Raw genomic sequence first — 12,486 nt, forward strand, 5'->3', positions numbered from 1 at the left:
GATTAGTAACTCGAGAGCAGATACTAATTTCTTCTGGGAAAGGTGGAAGGAGCAGAGTCGTCTCTTGGGGGCAAAGAAGTCCCGAAAGAAAGGGACAAAAACGGAAGGAAGGAAAGGGCAAGAGAAAGGGAGGGACAGAGAGCCGCGCATCTTCCTTCCCCAAGGTCGTGGCAGCGCCCGAGGGCACCCAAAGGGCTAAGTGGCCCAGAGGCTGGCACGGCCCGGCGAGGGGCCGCCCCCCCCCTTTCTTCCCGGGCCGGCGGGGTCGCGCGGGCCAGGGCGCGCTGGCTCCCTTTCCAGCCGGGGGTTCGCTCAGCCCGAGCGGCGGCAGCCGGCGACCGCGGCGGCCGGACCTGCGTGCGTGTGCCTGCGCGCGGCGGGTGTCGCGTGTGGCGGGTGGGAGTGGCGTAGCCCGCGGCGGGGGAGGGGGCCACGCGTCCGGGCGCGGAGTTGGCGCGCGGGCGGCGGCGCACGCGCCGCCTCGGGGTCCCTGGCCTCCGCGGCGCCCCTGGCGGAGGGTTCCCGCCCGAGCGCCCCGGCTCCGGCCGCTCTCAGCTTCCGACGTAGCCGCCGAGCACCGCGGCGCGTCTCCAAGGGGCCCGGTGCGCCCGCGGAGCGCCTCTGCGGCCCGAGAGCGGCGTGGCACTTGGCAGACGCTCCCTTGGCGGCGGGGGCGGTGGCGGCGGCGGGGCCCGCCGTCTGGGAGCCCCGAGGGCCGGCCCCCTCCCGCCCCTCGTCCAGCCTCCGCGCGGTGCCTCCGCCCCCGGCCCGGGCCGCCCGCCCCCAGTCCCGCCCGCCCGCCGCGCCAGGCGCCGGGCCCGCCGCTGAGCCCGGCCCGCCGGCGCGCCCCGTCCGGGATGGGGCGCCTGGACGCCTGAGTCGCCGTTCGGCGCGACCTTCGCGCGGGGGAAGGAGCCGGCGCCGCGCGGCCGCGCTAGAATGGAGGGACCCGGCGGCAGCGATCCCAGCGGCGACGGGGCTGGGGACGGTGCCCACCCGGACCCCCGGGCCCCTGGCGCCGCTGCGCCCAGCTCTGGCCCGTGCGCGGTCGCCCGGGATTCCGAACGCCAGCTGCGCCTCCGCCTCTGCGTCCTCAACGAGATCTTGGGCACCGAGAGGGACTACGTGGGCACCTTGCGCTTCTTGCAATCGGTGAGTGTCGCCCGGGGCGCGCGGGGACAGCCTCTGTCCCGGCCGCCAGCCCTGCTTTGGAGCGCAGGGGCCTCCAGCGCGGGGCGGTCCCCACAACCTGTGGCAGATGTCCCTGGGGGTCGTGGGAGTCGCCTCAGGGGCGCCTTGGCGGGCGCAAAGAGAAGTGGGGAGATCTGGGCTCCTCCAGAGCTGGGCTGTCGCCTCCTTGGCCGGCCAGCGGTCCAAGCCCGGACTCGGGGTCTCCCGCACTCCGTTTCCCCCCTGCACGCTGCCCTTTTGTCTTTTTCTTTTCCCCTCCCGCCTTTCAAATAGTTTTAAAATTAGTTACATCCGCGAGGTAGGGGCTCTGGGACCCAGGCGCCGGGAGCTTTCGCTCCTGCGTTTTTTTCCTCCGGCGATTTCTTCGCCACCTAGTGCACCACCGACTACTCATCTGGGACAGATCCTAGACATCCTAGAGCCCAGCGCCCCTCCGAGAGGAGGATTCAACCCAGAGCCTGGGAGAGGGATGGAGATCCCACAAACCCACAAAACCTCAGGATAGGAGCCCTTTCCCCACTGCACACGCTTTTGCTGGAGCTTGGGGAGAGTGGATTTCGAACTCACGACTCGGCAGTCCAGGTCCCACCCCCATCTCTAAGTGGCAAAACCACCGCGTCAGACTCTAAACAGTTGAGCGCTTACTATGTGGCAGGCACTTACATGTGTCATTAGGAGGTTTAGCCTTCCGAGTGGCCCATGAAGTAGGCCACGAGTATTTACCCCATTTTTTGGATGGGAGAGTTTAGCTCCAGCGAGGTTGAGTAACTTGCCCAGAATGACACAGCTGGTTAATTGGGGATACTGGGTTTTGAACCAGGGCAGTCCTAGCCGGTGCTCCAAACTACTATGGTGCGTTTCTTTTTCTTTTCTTCTTTCTCCGCCCCCCCCCCCGCTTTTTTTTTTTTTTTAAATTCTCCCTGTGAGAGGGAGGAAGGGGCCACTTCCCTACTCTCCTAGGAAGTGAGAAAAGTGGCCAGGGGGCGGAGGGGGTGGGCCTGGGGCCAAGCCTCGCTGGAAGTTAGGAGACTCTGAGGGCTTTAATCTCCATGCCTCCTGCTGGGACCTCATTTACTCTCTTCTCGGCTCTAGGAAGTCTTTTAATCCTGGTTCAGGAAGAGCTGGTGGGGGTGGTGGTTGTTCCTCCAGAGACCCCAGAGCCTGGCTGTGCAGCTCCCAGTCTCTGGGGGGAAGAGGGAGCCCTCTGGCATCCTCTGGGGTCCCCATTGGCTTGGAGGTACAGCTGAGGCTGTGTGAGGTCCTAGTTCCAACTCAGGGAGGAGAGAGCCCTTCTCTCTGTGAAAAGAGGTGTGTGTGTGTGTGGGGGGGGGCTTTGGGGGGGGGTTGGGGAGTTTGTGCAGTGGCATTGAAAACCATTTGGCTAAAGGACCCTTCTAGAAAAGCCTGTGAGAATAAGGCACGGTTGGCATTTCTTTCCCATCTCTCCCTCTCTCATAGTTAAAAAAATAAAAAGGAAGCTGGCAGTTTCTGATATAAAGATGTAGACAGCTCTGATATCTCTGAGCAATGTCAAATGCTCGGGAACTCCTTACTTCTCCTTCTGAACCGCTCCCTGCTCCTCAGTCTGGAAGGGGAAGAGGAAAGACAAACCAATTTTTATATTAATGGGTAAGAAAATATACCTCTTCCTCCCACACCCTTGCCTAGATGGTGTGGTGCGTTTCAGAACAGATAACAGACTGTGTTTGAGTTAACTGTGGTTTCAAATTGTCGACTTGTAGAGTCTGAGATTGCTGGAATAATGGAAATTGATTGGAATCAACCATTCTTACTATTAAAGAAACAGGAAAAAAACAACAGATTTCCATACTTCCACATTATTGAGTTCATCAATTTTTGTTAGGATTGACCTCTCTGTTCTGAGATGAGCTGATTCTTGGACAAGTCATGCTCCCTGCCCTGGCCTCAGTTTCTCCACCTGTAAACCCAGGGGAGGAGAATCCAGGCTGCTTTTCTGCCTTGTCCTTTCGGGTGTCCCCAGGCTGGTGCTGGAAACGGACTGATTGTGTAACCTGACCAGCCATACCTTGTTCTTGAGCCACAGGAGGCCTCTCTTGTTTTGTTCCGTCAGAAATGCCCCCTAAACAACCCCAAGGCCTTTCAGTTTTGAAAACCCAGGGCTTAGCTTCAGGAACTGCTAATTACCAAGGCTTTCCACGCAGTGAGGTTGGCAGCCTGCAGGTTGTTCTCTTCTGTCTTCCCACCCTCTCCTCCGAGCCTTTATCCTTGGTAAGGGAAGAATGCTCGGTAATCCCTCCCCGCTTTTAATTCCATGAGGCAGAGGCAGGTCTTGAAGGGCTGCCCTAGCCTTCCTGTGTCCCCTAGTTTTAAGGTCCCGTTGTCAGTAGAAATGACGGAGAAATGTGGGACATGCAGAAGGGCCAGCTCCCGGTTCCTGCCCTCAAGGAGGGGACAATCTAGTTGATGGTGGCGAAGTGGATGCTTACAGAAATTCAAATCCAAGGCTCTGGAGCTAGACTGCTTGGATTTGAGTCCTTGGGCTGTATGACCTTAGGCAAGTGGCTTAACCTTTCTGAGCCTCACTTTCCTCATCTGTGAAATAGGAGATGATAATAGATCTTATCTTACAGGGTTTTCAAGAGGATAAGTCAGTTATATAAATATATATAAAGCACTTAGAACAGTGCCTGGCAGGTAGTATGGTATATAAATATGAGTTATCATCATTAATTTTTCTATTATATGATGATGAAATAATACCGGGTTAAAGGATTCCAGCTTCCAGTGAGCAGGAGAAGTCAGGGAGGGCTGCCTGGAGGAAGTGAGGTCTGAGTCAGCACTGAAAGGAGGACAGGGACCCTGAGTGAATTTCCTTTTGACTGTCTAAACTCCGGAACCAGTGGTTTTTTTGTTTGTTTGTTTGTTCCGATTCTGGGGCTCTGTGGTTCCTCCAGAATCTCCCCGTCTTTCCCCCACTACCTTCAGGAACTGGTTTACACCCCTCCCCATCTCCAAGGGGGACTGATGACTTTGGTGCCATGTTTTGTGTATGTTTATGTAAGAGGCACGGGAAGGCAAGGACAGCCCTCTTGTAGAGGTGCTAGATCTTTCTTGGGGGATACCACAGAGGTTGTGGGGGAAAGTGCCCTAGGTTTTGACTCAGAACCTTGGATTTCAACGTTGAGAAGCCCCGGCTGTGTTGGGTGTTCCCTGTGTGTTCTCTTGGGCAGTGTTAACAATGATAATAACAATTGTAGTCATTACCGTGTAGGAGCTGACACTGATTCATTATTGACAGTTCTGGGCCCTTCACATGTACCCATTTATTTGATCTTTCTACTCTCCCGTGAGGGGAGTGTTGTCATTACCCCACTGACACGTGAGGAAGTTGTGGCAAAGATAGTTTAAGTGGGCTGCCCTGGGCCACGTAGACAGCAGCGCCAGGGTCTGGTCGCAGGCTGCCCACCCCAGAGCTCATGTCCCTGGGCACCTCGCAGACTGTCTCTGGCTTATAAAGGGCTTGGCCCATGATTTCTTAAGGTGGCAGAACTGAGGTCTTTGTGACCCTGACCCTCTGCCTGCATGTCCTCTGGTTACTTCCCCTCTGTGGCTCCTGTTCTGTCTTCTGCAGAATGGGCAGAGCTCTAGAAGAATGGAAGTGGCAGGCTGCCAGCTTCCCCCTCCGTGCTCAGTGTCTGTCCATGACGTGAGGGTTGAATGGGGTGCTCTGGAGCCAGGCTGCTGGTGTTTACATCCTGGCTTTCCTCCACATTGACTGCGTGTGGCCCTGGGAAGGTCACTAGCCTGCTCAGTGCCTCAGTTTCCCCATCTGTACAATGGGAACAGTATAGCACCTGTGTCATAGGGGTGTTGTGACGCTTGAATGAACCTGACCTTGAAGCTGTTAGCACTGTGCCAGCCACATAGCTGGTGCTCGGTATGCTATGGTGGCTTTTTTGGGGATGTGCAGCAGTGGGGGTCAGAGGAGGTTGTCTGTTTGGGGTTCACAGTCTCCCCCCCCCACTTAAAGAGGAGGCTGATTGAATCTTGGGCCCACCTGCCTCTTGGTTGGATTGGTTTGGGGTCCCTGCGTGCAAGTGGGGAGACCTCAGGGGCAGGTGCCAACGCATCCTACGATTGGTGTGCTAGCCGGGCAGGGGTGGGAAGACAGGAGCCTGAGTGGATGGTAGAGAGACCTTTGGGTAAGGGTTGGTCAGCAGGCCCCCGAAGGGCTCCCCTTGGCTGGGGGCAGAAACCTCTGTCACTCCCAGGCACCCAGAGGGTCTGCTCGATCGGCTGGACCAGGGTCCCTGAGGCTCAGAGGGTGTCGGCAGAAAGCTCCCAGGATGCTTTCTGGTTCTGCTTTTTTGGGGGTAGGAGACCAGAGCTTCTCTTCTCATTGGAGCTCTGCTTTCCAAAACAAGAAACTGTGGTTTTGTGTTGTCAGTGTTTTTTTTTTTTTTAAAGATTTTTTTGCTGCTAGTCTCACACTAGAGAGAAATGCCAGGAGGTGGGGTGGGGGTCACATTTTAAATTCTGTAGTCACTGAAACAGAGTGACCTTCAGGGATTTTCACGACAGCGTGTTGCAAAAGGTAGGAGCTGAGAAGTGTATATAACACAATTTTGCTTTGGGAAAATAAACGATAATCATAACATACACATGTCGTATGTAGGACATTATAGGCATTTAGGGAAAAGGATACAAGGACGTGTATCTTGTGGAGACAGGCAAGCAGGAAGATAATAAAGGGAAAAATCTACTCAGAAATCTCATTTATAATACTGTTTGCATATAAAATTATGCCTATGTATGTGAACATATATGTTACAAAACTCTGACAGAAAGAATTCTATTTCAGCATGATTACTAGCTTAATGTAACAGCAATAATAATAATTTGCTAACACTTATGAAGTACTGAATGTTTGCAAGCCCTGTATAAAGCATTCTCTGTGTATCAGCTCTGAAGTGCTAGGTATTGTGCTTCCCATTTTACAAATGAAACCAAGGCACAGAGAGGCCAAGTCAGTTTTGCAAGGTCACACAGCCTGACAGAGCTGGGATTCAAACCTAGGTAGTCTGGCTGCATAACCCACGTTCTTGACTGCTTTCCTGAACTCCCCAAGATGATGCTGCGTTCATGACCAAAATTAACTGCCTTTGTGAGACCTCCGGCTGCCCATGTGGACAAGAATTAAGCCCAAAGGTCCAAATTGTCGGAGCTTCAGGATGCCAGGCCACTTTGTATTGGACAGAACACCATTAGGAAGTCAGGGAAGATCTTTTGATGATAGAAACCTCAGGGTCAGCAGGAGTCGGGGGGGCATCTTTTGTGCAGGGCAAACAGAGCTACCCACAGGGAAATCCAAAAAGAAATTAGACTGCTTTTCTCAGTGTGCAGGTAGTTTGGGAGCACCTGCTGTATGGTCTGGGCAGCGTTCTAGGCCAGGGAAATGCAGCTGTCAACAGGGCAGATGTGGCTCTTGTCCTGTGGAGAAGGATGACCCAACAGAGATGCTACATCCCATGCATTTGAATGAGCGTGTTCTTCAAATGAGCATCCCGGACGCCCATTCACTATTATTGGGTGTTTTCCCTCATGACCATTTATCTGTCACTTAAAAAATAGATGCATGGAGTTGATGTCCCTGGCTTTTGGAGGCTTCAGGGCACCCCTTTCATAGAGGTTGTCCCCCCTTTATCAGGCCACCGAGCAGAAGACCTGTTGAGCTTGGGCCACTCCCTCAGATCAAAAAACCCACATCCTCTTTGCTTCACAGCGTGGCCCCCCCCCCCCACAGCTTTTGCAAGAGGTGTCTCTGAAACTGGGCATGGCTGCCTGTAGAAGAACTTAACCTCTCAGATTCTTGTGATTTCTCTTCTCCAGCTCTCTGGCTGGAATCCTGGCAGGAGGTGGGTAATCCGGGTGGGCTGGCCCTCAAACCAGTGTGCCTTGTTCCTCAGGTATAGGGCGGGGCCCCAGCTGGTTCTTTTTTTTTTTTTTTTTTAAAGATTTTATTTATTTATTTGAGAGAGAGAGCACATGAGAGGGGGGAGGGTCAGAGGGAGAAGCAGACTCCCTGCTGAGCAGGGAGCCCGATGCGGGACTCGATCCCGGGACTCCAGGATCATGACCTGAGCCGAAGGCAGTCGCTTAACCAACTGAGCCATCCGGGCGCCCCGCCCCAGCTGGTTCTTGCCCCAGAGTTTTGGAGACATAGAACTTGAGAGCAAGTGGTCTGGCGGGGGGTGGGGGGGGGAGGGGTGTCTGAAACTCCCTGTTTTGCAGGTGAGACCCTAGAGGGACCCCCCTGCAGAAGTTGTGGCCCCCAGAGGGAGGTGAGCTCTGGTCAAGGGTGGTGGCCCTAAGGCTGGTCAGGGTTCCATCCTGAGAGTTCTGGGAGAAGAGTTCCCAGGATTTGTGTTTTAGCCTGGCCCAAAGGTCCCTCTTAAAGAGGTTCCACAGGGGGCATTTCAGCCCTAGCTGCCGGTCGGGGGCTAATCCCTCCATACTTCAGCCCTTGGCACTGCTGAAATATTGGGGCGGGACCACTGTCCATTGTGGGGGGCTGTCCTGTGCATTGTAGGATGTTTAACAGCAGTCCTGGCCTCTACCCGCTAGATACATGTAGCGCCCTGCTCCCTCCGTTGGCACAATCAAAAAATGTCTCCAGATATTGCCACATGTCCCCCAGGGGACCGAATAACCCCTGGCTGCGAACCAGTGGGCTATAACCTCCTTTCACCACCGGCTCTGCTTTCAGTTCATTTCAGGGCATTTATATGCATATGCAGAGACATATGGAATCGCTGTGTCTGAGTGTGTATGTGCTTACCTGAGTGACATGATAGGGTCGCTCTTTTCATCCAGCCTTGTGTCTCGGGTTCATGGTCAGGAGCATGGATTTTAGAAGCCGAACGGCCTGGGGTCGAATCCCAGCCCTGCCCCCATGTGACCTTGGGCAGTCCTTTTGCTTCCCTGAGTCCTGGTCTCCCCGTCTGCAAATGGAGATGATCATCTGCAAATGGAGATGATCGGAGCCCTTAGGGGATTGCCGCAAGGACCAAGTGCAGTCATCCGTGAGAAGTGCCTGCAGAGCCCAGCGCTGAGCCAAGGTCAGGGCTACCCCGGTACCTGCTGCCCGCTCTCCTGCTATCTGAGAGGAACCCCGAGGAAGAAAGGAAGTCTTCCAGCCTCCTAGCCCTGTGTCAAGTTTATTTTTATTTTCTCGGCTCCTTGAGGACCAGAAGGGGCTCAGCCTGCTCCTCTTTTGTCTTGTGGTCGGACACTCAATCTGTGTTTACCCGCCTGGTTCCTTCCCCAGGGTGGGACTGACAGACGATCCCTTGTGTCTGGGCCAGGGGAGGCAAGGCTATTTCAGGCTGGCGGGACTAGGGCCACCAAAGTCTGGTGGAAGCAGGTGGCCATGAGCCACCAGGATCTGGGGGCTTGTATTTTCCCCCTTGCGGGGTGGTGGTGGGCGGCTTCTGTAAGGAGCTGCTCCCAGCCGCAGCAGCAGCGAGGCTAGGGCCAGCGGGGGCTGTGGGCGGTTGGTGCTTTCATTCACTCATTCACTTCTTCGTTCGATAAATGGACTCTGGGCTCGGTGCTGGCACGTGGCCAGAACAAGATGGATAAGGCCCCTGCCCTCGTGGAATCTTCAGACAATACCAAGAGAGATCACTTGAATAGGTGGCGACAGATGTAATGATTATATTCACCGAGGCCCTACTATGCTTTGTGTGGATTATCTCTTTGAGCCCTCGCAACAACTCTTGTGCCTGTTTTGCAGATGGGGCAACTAAGGCCCAGAGAAATGGAGTAACTTGCTCAAGTCTACTCAGCTGGGGAGTGGATGCACCAAGAAGGAAATAAAATGAGGATGTGTTGGTGATGGGGATGGTGGCATCTACTTGAGATGGGGTGGTCAGGGAAGGCCTCTCTGAAGAGGTGGCATCTGAGCTGAGTCCTGGGGTTGAGAAGGAGCCAGCTGTAGAAAGAGTCGAGAAAAGTGTGTTCTGGGTAGAGGGGGCAGCATGTGCAAAGGCCCTGAGGCAGGACCATGCTTGGCTTGTTTGAGGAACAGTAGGAGGCCAGGATGGCGGCGTTGGGGAGATGAAGTTGGTGTGGTATGGGACTCATGCATGGTGAGCACTGTGGGTTTGATTCTCAGTGGAGTGGAGGGTTTTCAGCAGGGATGTGGCATGGTCTAATTGATGATCTGAAAATTGTACTGCCCGGGGGTCTTCCCAAGATCTCAGCAGCCACCTCCTGCCTCTGGCCTGGACACTCATCCAGGAGGGAGGACCATACCTTCCCCTCGCCAGGCAGATCCCCAGACCCTCTGGGAAGGCTCTTGTGTGACCCAGGGCTATTTCCATCCCTTCTGGGTCTCAGCCTCCAGGGGAGTGCTGTGTCTGAGCTGACCACAACCGATGAAGAGTTTGGGTCCCTGTTTATGACCAGGGCGTAAGCAGGCTGTGCGGGTGGCCCCTGGTGAGAGAGCTGTTGATTTATGATTTATGATGGGTCTCTGCTTCCTGTGAGAGAGGAAGGCACCCCCTGCTTTCTGTTCAGGAAACTAATTTGCATGATTAAAAACTGTTTGGTGGTACCTTTGCCTCCACCCGACTCATAGCCACCTTAACAACACTTTCCTGTGTGATATTAGGTCTCATCTCTGCCCTGTGGTGTTGGGGAACGCAGTTTTCAAACCCACCTCCCAGGTGAGGAAGACTGAGGCACAGAAAGTGACCCAAGGACACCCGGTCGAGAAGCAGCCAGGACGATTACAGTTGCCTGCTCTGCTCTCACCTGGGCCTGCCCCAGTCTGCCCTCCATACACAGCCAGAGGGGTCCGGTTGAGTCAGTTCTCACCACTGCCCTGCTTAGAGCCCTCCCGTGGCTCCCGCCTCCCTCAGAGTAAAAGCGAAGTCCTCAGGATGGCCTGGAAGGTTCTGTCTCCTCTCCTGTTAGTCTCTCTTCTTCTTTCTCATACAGTTTTTTTTTTTTAATTGAGATATGATTCACACACCATAAACCTCACCCTTTCAAAGTGCACGATTCAGTGGTTTTGAGTATTTTCGCAAAGTTGTGCAATTATCACTGCTACCTAATTCCAGAATCTCCTTTTGCTCCTACTCCCTCCCCCCCGAGCCACACATGTCCTTTCTCCTGCCTCATGGTCTTCTCACTGGTTCTGTCTGGGATGCTCTTCTCCCACTGTCCCTGTGGCTCACTCCGGCCTGTTCCCGAGGAGGTCTTTTGCTGACCACCCCTCCCCCTTTCAAAATTGTACTCCACCCCCACCTCGCCACTTCGTATCTCCTTCCCCTTCCCTGCTACCACCTGACACACTAGATGGCTGACCAACCTCCTGTTTATTGTTTGTCTCACTCACCCGAGTGTCAGCTCCGAGAGGACAGGCCATTTCTTCTGTTCCATTCACTTTGTCAGGCACCAGGAACATTGCCTGGCACATAGTAGGTGCTCATTAAATACTTGTTGAATGAAAAAATTTGCTTTTCCTCAGTATACGTGTGTATGTTTTCTTATATAAGAGGACATAATTGTCTTGGTTGATCTAACGGCTAAATACTTTTGTGCAGACTTTTGGGGACCTGGGACTAAGACAGTCTCATGCTCTCAAACACGACCACAGGTGGGGTGTGGGCTGAGGGCCCCGGTCTGCTGTGTTTGCTGATCAGTCCCCACCACCCAGCCCTTGTCAGCTTTGGGCAAGGGAGTAGATGAGTGAAAAGGGACTGAATGAGACACAGTTTGGTTCCTGCTACTTTCTTAATGAGTGGCCTTGACTTTGGGGCGCGCGGAGCCCAGTGTGGGGAGTGGCTACAGACTGGTGTCCTTGGCCTCTTGCCCTTACCACACCGGGAGGGCAGAGGGAGCTCTGTCTGGTTCCAGCCACCAGCTGATGGCTGGCCAAACTGTTGCTGGGTGGTTTTGAAGATTTATTTCCCCTTGATCACAAAGGTAATAAATAAAGTGGTGGGGTGTGTGTCAAAAGCACATTCCCTCCCGTCCATTCAGCCACAGCATTCTTTCATGGAGCCAAGGATGGTAAAATGTTTTGCATGTATACCTGGCTATAGGTATTATATATTTCTACATAGGTGCAGAGGACTAGACACAGAACCCTCGTATGCCATATTTATGGGCAATTTCATACATTCGTTTTTAAAGTTAATTTTTGGGTAACTTTTTATTTTGACATGTCAAGAATACAGAGCCCCCTGTATCCCCTTCACCCAGACTCACCAATGCTTAGCTGTTGGCTACATTTGCTTTGAATCCTCCCCTCCTCCTTCCCCTCTTCCACCTGCCTCGCCCAACCCCATATAGACGCATACGTGTGCACACACACGTGCACACACACACACACATACATTAGTACAATTATCATGACTTTGATCCATTTGAGAATAACTGTAGATGTGATGCCCCTAAGTCATTCAGCATGTATCTCTTAAGAACACGGATGTTCTCTTTAATGTAACCATAGTACACTGAACAAAATCAGGAAATTTAACATTGATACTAATTTATACAATCTACAATCTGTATTCAGATTTCACCTGTTTTCCCAACAGTGTCCTTTATACCTAGCTCCCCTCCCCTGTCGTCCCCATTCCGGGGTCCAGTCCTACTACCTAGATCCTGTCCCTTTGGTGATTTTGTGTGTGATTTTGACCCCTTGTGTGGGCAGTAGAAACTCTTTGCTGAGATGCGGTTCTGCCAGCGCTTGTCCTTGGCCACCGCTTCCCAGCTCCGTGACCTGGGGCAGCGGACTCTTGGGCCTCAGTTTACTTAGCTGTGAAATAGGCAGTTTCCTTAGCTGTAAACTGGGGAAGTTGCTGTTCCTGCCTGCCAGGCTTGTTGTCTCTTCACACACATTTTACCGAGCGTCTGCTGGGCATCTGGGCCTGCTGTAGATGCTGGGGGTACTGCAGCCCAGCGCAGGCAAACATGCGGGCCCTTGGGGGGCTCCTGCTGCTGCGGTCGCTGCGGAGAAAGGATTCGCCGGGCATGGTGCTGGCTCCCAGGGGCGCCCGCCGGGTGTTGGCCATCTTTGCTCTTACCACACTCATTGTAGAACCTTGGGCAATGAGGACCCTTCCAGACAGCCAGTGTTACCTTTTGTTAAATTTGTCCTTGTTCTTTGCCTTTGTTTTAGCCTGGGAGCAACCCCACTGCCCACACGATACTGTATCTTTCTTCTCTGGCCTCTTCTGGGGGATTCCTCCCAAGTTTGCACCAAGCCTTCTTCATCACCGAGCCTCTGATGGCTTTGTA

General features: G+C 53.8%; 1 protein-coding gene across 3 annotated transcripts in view; it reads left to right on the forward strand.

The window, feature by feature from the left end:
• Window positions 1–814: 814 nt before the first annotated feature.
• The window catches only part of PREX1 (phosphatidylinositol-3,4,5-trisphosphate dependent Rac exchange factor 1), a 170,676-nt gene continuing 159,004 nt past the window's right edge, over window positions 815–12,486 (forward strand). For 2 of the 3 annotated variants that reach the window (XM_006735441.3, XM_081832605.1), the window contains exon 1: window positions 815–1,152. In XM_006735441.3, the coding sequence (XP_006735504.1) occupies window positions 940–1,152 (213 nt within the window). In that variant the 5' untranslated portion in view covers window positions 815–939. Of the gene's footprint in view, window positions 1,153–6,992; window positions 7,089–12,486 lie in introns of those variants that run through there. The other variant, XM_081832606.1, reaches the window with a different exon arrangement.

Source organism: Leptonychotes weddellii, chromosome 10, assembly GCF_054177405.1.
Source record: "Leptonychotes weddellii isolate Sample4059 chromosome 10, ASM5417740v2, whole genome shotgun sequence".
In the NCBI taxonomy this organism is placed as follows: domain Eukaryota; kingdom Metazoa; phylum Chordata; class Mammalia; order Carnivora; family Phocidae; genus Leptonychotes; species Leptonychotes weddellii.